At 45.7% G+C, this 12535-nt stretch overlaps 1 protein-coding gene across 4 annotated transcripts in view; it reads right to left on the reverse strand.

Moving 5' to 3' along the window:
* TNRC18 (trinucleotide repeat containing 18) overlaps window positions 1-12535 on the reverse strand; it is a 129114-nt gene that overhangs the window by 19441 nt on the left and 97138 nt on the right. For all 4 annotated transcript variants that reach the window (XM_083711202.1, XM_083711201.1, XM_083711200.1 and 1 more), the window contains 3 exons: window positions 8202-8432; window positions 2755-3206; window positions 175-366 (listed from right to left, as the gene is read on the reverse strand). In XM_083711202.1, the coding sequence (XP_083567328.1) occupies window positions 175-366; window positions 2755-3206; window positions 8202-8432 (875 nt within the window). The remainder of the gene's footprint in view (window positions 1-174; window positions 367-2754; window positions 3207-8201; window positions 8433-12535) is intronic.

A 12535-nucleotide genomic window follows, 5' to 3' on the forward strand; every position in this document is an offset into this window, starting at 1 on the left:
GCAGAGCTTCCCAGTATGAATACTTCAGATCTGACCTACACATTTTTTGTGGGGCAGATGGTTGCTGAAGTGGATTCTACCACTTCGGACCGGGCGGGTGGTGGATGGAGGTGCTGTTTTCAAATGCTTCTCCACACACCTAAGAGGCGCCGCCAGCCTGTGTGAAGACCTCACCTCTTTCTTCACTTCTTTGGCTTTGGCCTTTGTTTTGCTTTTCTTGCTAGAGCCCAGGGAGCTGGTCAGGCTGCCTCGGGCGTCGGGCATGGAGCTGGCAATACCCGGAGGTGAGAGGGAAGAGGACGAAGACGAGGAAGACGAGGAGGAGGAGGAGGAAGAGCAGAAGGGGCCTTCTTTGCTTTTCTTCTTCTGCACAACGGAAATAAGAAGGGAAAGAAAGTTCTCAGTCAATCAGTCTTGCTGGTCAGCAGGAAGGGAAAGGCAGGTGGTCAGCGAGTGCGACTCAAGAGGAGCAGGGGGAATGAAATCAGCCCGGGACTCCTATCCTCTTTTATCTTGCCCAGCCCTAGTCTCAGGTGTGGGGTGGCTGCCTGTGACTTGCTCCAAGGTGCGGGGAACTGCATTCTGCACATGCTCAAATGATGCTTTCTGCATAGGTTCTGAAACCGTTGACTACAGCTTATTACCGTGTAGTAATAATAAATTAATAATAATAAATTTTATTTATACCCTGCCCTCCCCAGCCAAGACCAGGCTCAGGGCGGCTAACACCAGGTATAAAAACAATTGATTAAAATACAACTTAGAAACAAGATTAAAACACAACATTAAAATGCAGCCTCATTTCAGCAGAAACTCAAATCAAAAACTTTTTGGGGATAAAAATGTCAAATCTACAAACAAGGCCAACTATCCAAACTGGTCCTACGAGGGCCAGAAAAAAGCCAGGGAAGTTCCCAAAGACTTCCATCCTTCCATCACAGAAGGAGGAAGGAAAAAAGGAAAAGGGGGAAGGGGATCAAGTTGATTCCAAGCCAAAGGCCAGGCAGAACAACTCTGTCTTACAGGTCCTGCAGAAAGAAATCAGATCCCGCAGGGCCCTGGTCTCAGGAGAGAGAGCGTTCCACCAGGCCGGAGCCAGTGTTGAGAAGGCCCTGGCTCTGGTTGAGGCTAATCTAACTTCCTTAGGGCCCGGGACCTCTAGGGTGTTGCTATTTAGGGACCTTAAGGTCCTCCACGGGGTAAACCAGAAGAGGCGGTCCCGTAGGTACCAGGGTCCTAGTAAAGGCAGGAGGTTCGTCTTTCAGCCCAGTTCAAGAGGACCAGAGAGCAAAGGTCTCTCGTGGCATGGAGCCCTGAAGATGCTTGGACTAGTTGGTCGGACCTCATAAAAGGCGTTTGACGAGATGATGTTTTGGGTTCCTTCCAAAACACTATGGAAAACGGATGGCCGGCAGGAATAAATGAGCTGCCAGGAGGTCAGACACCACAGAGCAGGCTTCCCCAACCTGGTGCCCTCCAGATACAACCTCAGCCAGCAGGGATCATGGCCAGGGATGTTGGTAGCTGCTGTTGTCCAACCACTGGAATTCACCAGACTGGGGATCAAGGTGGCCGACCAGGTGCGTGTGGGAAATCAGCAAGCAGGATTTGAGCACAAGAGCAACTCTCCCCTCCTCCGGTTTGCAGCAATGGGTATTCAGAAGCATTGCTGCATCTGACCGTGGAGGCAGAGAAGAGGACCACCATGTCCAGGAGCCCTCAAAAGCCCTCTCCTCCCATGAATTTGTCTAAGCCTCTTTTAAAGCCCTCCCCTCACAGGGAATCTGCCATTTTCTTAGCCGGCCACACACTGGGCCTTCCAACGATGAGAAATGAGGTGACAGGCAGGCTGAGATTCCTGCATTGCAGGGGGTTGGACTAGATGATCCTCGGTGTCCCTCTACCATTCTATGTGTGAGCTATTGGCCCAGGCCCTGTGGCCACTTCTCTAAGAAGACCCTAAGACTCTACAGGCCAGTTCGCATGTGCATCAAAAACTAATACACCAACTCCTTGGCCAACAAACAAATATGGCCAACTCAAGGCAATCGAATGCTTTAATTATGTTCTGCACCCCTGCCCTGTTTAAATATTATGCCTACACAGTCATACCTTGGTTTTTGAATAGCTTAGTTCTCGTGCGTTTTGGCTCCCAAACGCCGCAAACCCGGAAATGAGTGTTCTGGTTTGCCAACTATTTTTGGGACCCGAAATGTCAGACGGGGCTTCCATTTGGCTGCAGGAAGCTCCTACAGAAGCCGCGCTCTGGTTTCCAAACATTTTGGAAGTCGAACGGATTTCCGGAGCGGATTCCGTTCGACTTCCGAGGTACGACTCTACTACAAACAGTCCCAGTCGCTACCTCCAACAAATTCACATACCTTTGGGTTTTATGTCTCGTTTCCCCCTGACAACAATCCATAATTGCATATGGACTACAGTCATACCTCAGGTTACAGCCGCTTCAGATTGTGTTTTTTTGGGTTACGGACCGCCGAAACCCAGAACTACTGGAATGGGTTACTTCTGCATTTCAGCGGTCGCGCATGCGCATGGGCAGAGGCGCCGAATCGCAAACCGTGCATGTGCAGAAATGGGTTTCGAACGCTGTGGGTTGTGAACGTGCATCCTGCACGGATCACGTTTGCAGCCCGAGTGTCCACTGTATGTATATTGTCACCAGATCCTGTTTCCTAACACGGCATTTTGCAGAATTTTGTACAGCCTTTCCCTTTTACACCTCGTGGTTCGTACCTTGCTGGGCTCCTTCCTTTCTTTCCCTTTGCCTCCGTCTTTCTTGGGGCTGAGGGGCGTTCCCTTCCCGCAGCGCCCGGCGGCTTTGGCCATGGGGGTCGAGCTGGTCTGCGCCGTGGAGGCCAGCCCGGCCGAAGAGGCCGTGGCGTCGTGGAGGAAGATCCGCTCGCTGCGCCGGCGGCTCCAGAGGTCGTCGTCGCTCGCCTCCAGCCCAAACTCGAAGCTCAGGTCCTTTGGGGACTTGAATTTCTTCAGCTTTCTGCTGCTCTTCTCGGACGCCATCTTGGCCCTCTCCAAGCTCCCTGCAGAGGTCACGTCCATCGCGCTCCCTGGCTGGGCGCCCGGGGCACTCCCTGCTTCCACCAGCCCCTTCTTCCCACGCAGGAGGCCAGAGGGAGACTTCTTCCTGATCTTCACCTCACTCTCAGAGTCCGTGTATTCAAACTCCGTCCCTAAACGTGGAGAAAAGGGGCAGTCAAACCAAGCAACTCGACTGGACTTGGCAAGGTGCGTTCCTGGTCAAGGGCCAAAATCTGCATTTTTGCTTTGGAAGCGCTACTACAGAGAAGGAGCAGGGCCTTTGCTGAGGTGGCCCCTGTAATGGCCTCTACAGTGGCCAGCTCCTCCCTTTTAAAATATAGATATATAGATATATTTTTCAATTAAATTTTCTAAAATACATTTTGAAATATTCATTTAAACAACCTTAAATCAATGACTTCCATTCTTCTCCTTCCGTGGTTCATTTTGCATACCATACATCCCTGCATATTTTACATGAACTAACTAAACCATTCAGTAATCCATTGTTACATCCATCAAAACTTATTTACACTGTTGAATTAATCTTAACGCTACCAGCATTTAAAAAATAAACACAATAAACGACCAGCTCCTCCGTTATACGACCTTTGAAAAGGTCTTTCGGAGGCTGGCTTGATAGATGACCACTTTGACTTGCTGTTTCCCGGCTGCTGAATTTGCTGCGATGGTTTTATATTGTCCCATTGAATTTTTATGCAAACAGCCAAGAGGCTAGGAAAGGCAGTATATAACAATATTATATATTGTTCACAGCATAGCTTTCACAGCATAGCTTCAAGGCACCTGACAGCTCAGGAAGATGGCTTATGTTGCAAAAACACACATTGCACATTCCTCCCCACCCCCCGGGGAAAATAGAAAAAATATGAATTCTCAGACTTTGGCCTGTGTGTCAAACCATTCAGAAGACATCTGAAACAAGGGGAACTGCCCCCAAATTCTCTCTCTCTCTCTCCTCTTTGCAGATATTTATGTGGTAAAGGTTTGACTTTCAGGAGCTCGGACCTTATTTTGACACGCCTAGCCAGATGTTTAGAAAGTTAATGCGAGTTTTAATCTTGTTGCCTATTGCTTTATAAACATTCTGAAGTTTTAAATAATTGTGGTTCATATTTGTTATTGATAACTTTACTGTTTCCTCTTCTACAAACCTCTTGGAAGTTTGTAGAAGTTTGTTATGCTTCCCTCCCCTTATGGTTTTGATCTATGGGCTACATTTAAAATGAGGCTGCATTTTAAGTTGCATTTTAACCTGTATTTTAAATTGGTCCCCCCCCCATTATGTTTTTACTGTAATTTTTACTGGTGGTAGCCACCCTGAGCCCAGCTCTGGCCGGGGAGGGTGGGGTAGAAATAAAATTTATTATTATTATTATTAGTGTGTTTGTTTTAAGCCCAGTTTTCAGTCCTGATACCCTAAAGCCCAAAGTCATTTCAGTAGCCTCCTACTGGCTCTTTCCTTGCATTCTCTTTCAACTGTAAGTCGTTCTTTGAGCTGCAGTCTCCTGGACAAGTGGTTGGTGGGCTTTGAAGCAAAATCAAAACCAGGCAAGGTCCTAAAAGAATCACTTTTGCCCCAAGAGTGGAAGTCAGAGCTCAAAAGCCTCCGGACGGGGGTCTCTCCTTCCGGTGCGCAGCGGCGAAAGAGATGAAGGGGAAACTGGACCAGCTGGAAGGTGTGAATCTAAAGAAAGCCGTCTACCTGGCTGAGCTTCCCAATGCCGGACCCCAACACTTGCACCCCGTTTCTCCCCCTTACCTCACAGACTGAGGGGGGAGAGACCCCCCAGGGAATTACTGGACCCCCTGCGTTTCCTCTGGCCTCCTTTTGCCAGAAAGTCTTTTGCTAGCCTGAACCAACATCTCCATTTCCACATCCAGAAGGAAGGCCAAAATTCGGGAAATGAGACTGTGGAAAACCCCCCCAGTGCCGCTCTCAGACCCACAAATGGGTCACGAGATCCTTCCGCTTTTGAGGCGGAGACCTAAGCCTTTGTTTTCTTCAAGCCACGGGTATTTTTCTCAGAAATCCCCCTTGGCTCTGTTCCGACGGTGGGCTCTCTCGCTCCCTTATTCTCAAATGTGCATTTTCAAAATTAAGTTTCCGCTGCGTAAAAGGCGAAAGATTTATACGATCTGAGGCGAAACCAGAGTAAGAAAGAGTGAGGAATGGTTTGAGAAGATATTGAATTATTTGAGTAGGTTTGAACAATTTGGGGCAATTAAAATGTTAAAAGTTTAAATAAACCTTGTGGAAGGAGGAGTGTTAAGGTATATAGGAAGTGTACATATGGTTAATTTGAATATGTTATTATTGAATATTATTGAATATGTATATTATTGAATATTGTATAACCAATGTATCAGCCACCTGGGGGGTTTCACTGTTTGAGTTTTGGTGGTTGGTAAAAAATGATATATATATATATATATATATATATATATATATATATATATATATATTTCTGCTGCGGAAATTACTGATGAATCAAGGAGATCTAGATCACTCTGGAACAGGGGAAAAGACAATACCTAAATCGATTCATGCCCCAACTAGACATGGAAAGGCCTGGGGGGGAGGAAACTGGGGGGGAAATGCAAAAAAACAGGTTCCCCCCATTTTTTCCAGGGAAAACAGAAAAAAAAACTGGGTTTCCCCCCAATTTCCATGGTTTCTTTCCAGACCTTCCCATCTCTAGTTCCGCCCAAAATCCCCAACCGCCCAAAATCAGCAGTGCTCTCCTGGGACCAGGAAGAGAGCAAAACAAAAACTTCCCCACACATTCCCCCCCCCAAAGCCTGAAGGACAAAGTTGCATTAGGTTACTCATTTGTAATTATTATAAAGGCTTTAAAAAGGAGGGAGGGGGGGAGTCTACGCCAAGATGCCCTTGATTATGAAAAAAAATGAAATTTGCAATCCGTACGAACAATTCAAACCCTCACATTTTTGCATAATTTAATCTTCCAGTTCATAAACCGGACACTGAAGGAGCTGGGGGCTGAAGCTTCCTGATCACCAAATGAAGGTGAATATTTCAGGGCCTTAGGGTGAAGGGCAGGAAATCAATAAGAAGGGAAGAGGAAGACGTAGGTGTAACTGAATAATCCGTTTTCCCACAAACCTGTTCTGCTTGCAAAATGTTTTCCCTTGCACAGTTATGGTAAGTCCATTTATACATCACTGCTGTATCCAAAATCTTTTTTAAAAAATCATTCAGAAACGGGGTATTTCCAATACAAAGAGATGGATGCCTTTGTTGAAGTCAAAATAATAGTTGATGGGCTATGCTGAAATGGCAAAACTAACGGGAAGGCTCAGGAACCAAGAGGACAAGAACTTTAAAAAAGAATGGGGAGAATTTTTAATTTACTTAGGAGACCATTGTAAGCAGATGAAAACATTAGCAGGATTGTAATCACACTTGTAAGGTAACAAAGAATATGGACAATTATGATGGATTTTAACATGTAAATAATGGAATGATAATGCAGTTGTAAATGTTGACATTTAGAGCCATGAGGTGATGGGAGGGAAGTCCCGAGATTCAGAGTAGTCTCTTTATATGGATAGGTAATTGGTTTTCTTTTAAAATGATATTTGTAAAATCAAATAAAAATTATTTCAAAATATTATTATTAATAATAATAAAATAATAATAATAATAATAATAGTAATAGTAATAGTAATAATAATAACTATCTCTTTTTACAACCATCTCTAGCTGTCCTTCAGTATAGTTCAATATAGTTTAATAATACATTGGTAGTTTAAAATAGTTCAATAATATGTCAATAATATTAATATATGACTGCAAGCACTTGGAAATCCTTTTTAATGATTTCTGTGCAATTTTTCATGCATTTACTTACGAAGCAAGACTAACTTATGTTTATTTAACCAAAATAGACTATGGATTCCCAAGTCATGTTCCAACTTTTTAGCACCCCTCACTTTTTTGCAATTTGAAAGTGAACAATTCCACAGGCCCTAATGTTGTAGGGGCCACCTGGAACTGGAGAGAAAGGAAGGACAGAAATACATTCAATAATCATCATAATTACCCCTGAAATAGCCCTGAGCTATTGCTCTGTGGTTATTGAATGTTGACCTGAGTGTTGAGATGAAGGAAACTAAAAACCAGGGACAGAATGGAGCAGCTGGAAAAGGAGGGAGGAGGTAAGACCCCCCCCCTTGCACCCACAACCTCCTTCTCCATCCCCCTTTAATCTCCCTTTAGGTCCTTTGCCACACCTATATACCTTTGGGGACACTGAGATGCCACAGGAAAGCATCTCAGACCAAACCCAGGTTTCTGTCTCCTTGCAACGGAGGAAGATGTGCAAAGATAGAGCAGCGAGAAGCGAGAGGCTAAAAATAAGGCAGGCATCTTTTCCCATTCCAAATTCCGCTATAATTCCATTATCATTTAATACATATTAATAAAGGGGGACTATAAATGGAGCCTTTTTGCAGAGCTGCCTGCCTTCGAAAGATGTTGCCCTGGGGGGACTTATCCAGCCACGAGCACACGAGGGAATTTGAAAAAGCGAAATTTCCATTATTCATGGAAGAAGCCCCAGACAGGCGGTGGTGAGCTGTTGCCAGATGGGGCCGCCTCTCCAACCCAGCTCCCCTGGTCCCAGGATTCATCCCTGGCCTTTTGCATAGACCTAAACCAGGATGGGATGTGGGTGGTGCTGTGGGTCAAACCACAGAGCCTAGGACTTGCCGATCAGAAGGCTGGCGGTTCAAATCCCTGCGCCAGGGTGAACTCCTGTTGCTCGGTCCCTGCTCCTGTTCTGTTTTGTGGGTTCTATTTTGTGTTCTCCTAGCAGGCATCCCCAAACTCGGCCCTTCAGATGTTTTGGGACTACAACTCCCATCATCCCTAGCTAACAGGAGCAGTGGTCAGGGATGATGAGAATTGTAGTCCCAAAACATCTGGAGGGCCGCGTTTGGAGGTGCCCGTCTCCTAGGAACTTGAAGCCAACACCCAGAGTGCAGTGCAAAAAACATACAGGTGCTTAGAGCTGAAGAGTGCGGTGCCTCTGAGCATCTGCAGAGTGCAGGGATTAGTTCGGAGCGCCAGAACTGAGCCTGACCCATTGATGCAAACTCACCCATCAAACTCTGCCTCTCTTCCTTCTTCTTGGCTTTCTGCTTGGCTTCCAGCTGGACGATGGAAAGAGAGGGTGGGATGATGGGGCTGGGGAGGGCGCTGGCCGCAAACCTCGCCAGAAGCCCCAAGCCGCTCTCATCCAAGGCGGGGGACGAAAGCCTGGCGCTGTTCCCCACTCCATAGTCCCCCGCTTCCTCCTCCTCCTCTTCCTCCTCCTCTTCCGAGCTGGAATCTGGTAGAAGACAAGACGGCGTTACCAATCTGAAGCGTGGCGCAGCCAAGCAGCCTCTCAGCAGATCACAGCAGCAACCCATCTTGCAAGCTCGCAGCCCAAACAAGGTTCAGGGTTGGGTTGTTGTCTCAGCGTTGCCAGCTCTTTCTGGACTGCGGTTCCCATCATCCCTGGCAGCTGGGATGGTGGGAGCTGTAGTCCAACAAGACCCAAGTTTGAGAAACGTGAGGTTTGAGGAATGGGTAGGCATATGGGGGCAGAAATTCAGATCATCTGACCCTCCTTTTGCCCAGGCTCCATCCTTGAATCAGTGAGATTTACAGAACAGAGTGAAGGACCTCTAAGACCTCAGGCCAATTTTGGCTCACCAGTTTGGCCCAGAAGCCATTTCCCCAAAACTGCCCACCTATTCCTGTATTTTAATATTTTGCTGGAAGCTGCCCAGAGTGGCTGGGAAAGACCAGACACATGGGCGGGGTATAAATATTATTATTATTATTATTATTATTATTATTATTATTATTATTATTAGCTAGAAGAGGGGCTCAGGAGAGAGAGGAGACTCACGAGGAGTTATAGGGCAAGAGAAGGCCAACAACTCTGGGCTAACACTGCCCTCCCCCCATCAGTTAACAAACAGGGATATATATGCTATAATGTTATTGTTTCAGTTAAATAAATTGTTTACATTGTTATTAATTATTATTTTTCTCCTTCCAATAAAGCGCAGCAGAAAAGTTTGTCCAAACAAAAACAGCTAACTTATTAAACCTCTCAATAATTTCATAATTATCGGTCTATGTATTTCTAATAGTATAACCACATCAGTAATTTTTGACAGAACTGTAAAAACTACTCTGAAAATTTATTACTCCAGAAATGAAACCTTCATCTGGTTGTAAATATTAAGATTATATCAGCAAGAATGAGTCTTTCTGTAAAATAATAATAATGATTTAAATCAAGTCTTAATGACTAGTGATTTAAATTTTAACCGCTGCGCAAGTTGTGAGTGACCTGCGTTGAGTTTCGTAGCTGCTGCTGAAAGCTTACAGGACAGCTGCACCTCCAAAAACTGCTCGCTTAGTGTGGATTTCAAATGATACAAACTGGGAGTTTATTTTAGTAAGGCTTATCTACACACACACACACACACACACACACACACACTGGATTGCTGAATGAGTGGCCCAAAACTTTATGGAAGTATCCTGAACGTTGATCTATTTTTGTTATTTCGCATTCTAAAATAGAAACCAGCACTGGAAAGGGAACCCCCAAAGGCCATCTATCCCAACCCACAGCTACAGCATCTCCAGCAAGTGGCCAACAGCATCGTACTCCAAAAAGGATCCTCAGGGTAGCTAAAAGCCACTGTAAGATAAGCTAAAAAGTCAACGTAACACATAGATGTGCTAAAAGTCACCCTCGTTGAAGAGGACACCTTTTTTTGCGGTACCATCACGACCAAAATCCGCTTTTGATAGCTTCCCCCCCCCCCCGACAGAGCACCAAAAATAAGGGAAGCAAAAGTTTGGTCAAGCGACAGACAGACATTTGTTAAGTCACCACATAAATGCAACAAGGGGTGCGGGATGAGGGAAGCGGAGGGCGAGCAATGCACACGGAAGATTAATTTGGCATTGATATTGCGGCAAAGACAGGACGGTTTCATCACAGAGCCAAGCAGACTTGCAGTGTACAAAGCTGGCTAAGTGCAGGCAGACGTTAGACAGCTATGGGGTCCTCCACATCTGGTTTTAAATTGGCCGGTCCAAATTCCAGTAACTTTGGGGTTTTCCTTTCAGAGTCTTACACGCATTTGCAGAAGGCATAACAAGCCTCTGTTATTTTTCCATTTGCGTTTACATACTGCCGACTCCAGAAATAGACTTTCCATCAGCTACAAGAATAATAATAATAATCACTGTTATTATATTATTAACTCTGTTTCAGATGGTGGCATTGCTATTATTATTTTGTCTCTAGAAGTGAACATAATATTTACTATAATATAATAATTACAAGCAAGTGGGGTGCGGAGGTTAAAGGGTCAGACTAGGGCCTGGGAGACACCAGGGTTCAAATCTCCCCTACTGGGCCATGATGAAGCTCATTGGGTCATGGGTTCGAGTTCCGTAATGGGGTGGGCTAAATGACCCTTGGTGTCTCTTCCACCTCCACAATTCTGTGATTCTGTTGCGACATGCAAACATGGCCACAGAGCTCCTCTGCGAGAATCCGAGTTTCCGCCTTGCAGGCACCGACCTACTTTCCAAGCAAAGAAGTTGGCGCTACTGGAGTTCATCTTTTTTTAGGACATTGGCCTAGTTCTCATTCAAAGGGCAGGGAAGCAGAAATCCTCACTCAATTTTTGTGCGTTGGGTAAGTAGGAATCTTCCGAGGGGCGTATAAAACGAGGCCGGCAAAGGAGGTCTCACGTTTTCCCTCGAGGGATATCCTTTGTTCCCGAAAAACTTTCTCCATTCTCACGTTGCCTCGGGTGGAAACGTTCGCAACAGATCATAACCCGCCCCCCCCCTAATAATTGTCGCTTTTTCTGGAGCCCTCAGCAAGAAACAGCCAGCTGTTCGCAAATGTTCCTTGCGGGAATCGAAATGGGCATGCTTTACTTTTTATGAAAGAGAAGGACGGGTGGGGGGGAACCAGAAAATTTCAGTGTTTTTGTCATCAAAAACCGAAAAGACCACGAGGCTGCCGAGGTTCAAAGAGGACGTCAAAAGGGGGAACAAAAGTGTTTTTTGCCTACCTACATAACAAGGTTTAGGGACCTTTCGCTGCAGAGCGCCTGCCCTGCTCCAAGCCAATCGCTTTGCCTCTTGAGCGGAGCGCGAGAACAAATGCGAGGGACCGACACAGACATGGAAAGCGCCATGGGGAGGGGTCAGGGGCAGAGGGGCTGCAAGGAGAAAGTGAGCAATGCTAGAAAAGCTGAGGTTAATTCATGGTTTTAGTAAAATCAGGGAAAGCCATTAGAAATGTCGCTACCCAAATATCCCTCGTCGTAAAGCACTCTTCCCTCCCTCCCTCCCCTCCCCACCAAGATTACGCCAATAATGCACATTTCAAGAGTTCTGTTTTCATCACGGAACCAACACCTAATTTTTATTATTGTTGTTATTTTGGTGGTGGCGAGAAGTCCTCTCTCTTCATCTCTCGTTCCCCCCAAAACCCTAGCCGGGAAGACGTTTGGGGGCAAAGAAGTCAAAGGAAAACAGGGAATTATTATTTTTTTGACACTTTAGAGCAGCCACCCCTCAACCCGGCCCTCAGATGTTTTGGGACTACAACTCCCATCATCCCTGACCGCTGATCCCGTTAGCTAGGGATGATGGGAGTTGTAGTCCCAAAACATCTGGAGGGCTGAGTTTGGGTGATTCCTGCTTTAGAGCAAATTCTATATTTCATCCTCCAGAGCAAAGATTAAACGAAATTTCTTTTTTTAAAAAAAGGAGGGAATAGATTTCTCCAAGGTTCGAGGTTTACTTTAAAAAGCCTTGCAAAAAGACAGCTTATGGGGCAAGGAGACGAGCTAGTGCTAAACTACGGAACAGGAAAAGGAACATTTACAGCGCGAGCCAAGAAACACTTACTTAAAAGCCATTCCCCTTGTAGTCAGTGGTGCTCACTTTCAGGTAAGTGTGCACAGGGTTGCAGCTTAATAGAAGTTACATTAGATATCTTTCCTGGAAAGCCCTCCCCCTCGGGTTCCATCTTTTCTCTCAATTGCTTAAAAAAAAATTATTAGGGTTCTTCAATGCTGCCATTGATTTCGTGCTTCTGCAACCCCATTTTATAGTTTTCTATTCCAGAAGAGAGCAAACTTGGATTGAGGGTGGGGGGGTCATAGCTGTCAACTTTTCCCTTTTCTTGCGAGGAATCCTATTCGGAATAAGGGAATTTCCCTTAAAAAAAGGAAAACATTGACAGCTAGGGTGGGGGTGGGGAAGGCAGCAGAACTGGATTAAAAGGAGGATCGAGCACCAAAAATAGTCCCTCAATGACCACAAGTAGGATTTGAACCCAGCTCATCAGATAAAGTCTTTCCTTTGAAGGTAACAGCTGCATTCTACATCTCCCTC

This window comes from Podarcis gaigeae (assembly GCF_964106915.1).
Source record: "Podarcis gaigeae genome assembly, chromosome: 14".
In the NCBI taxonomy this organism is placed as follows: Eukaryota; Metazoa; Chordata; class Lepidosauria; order Squamata; family Lacertidae; genus Podarcis; species Podarcis gaigeae.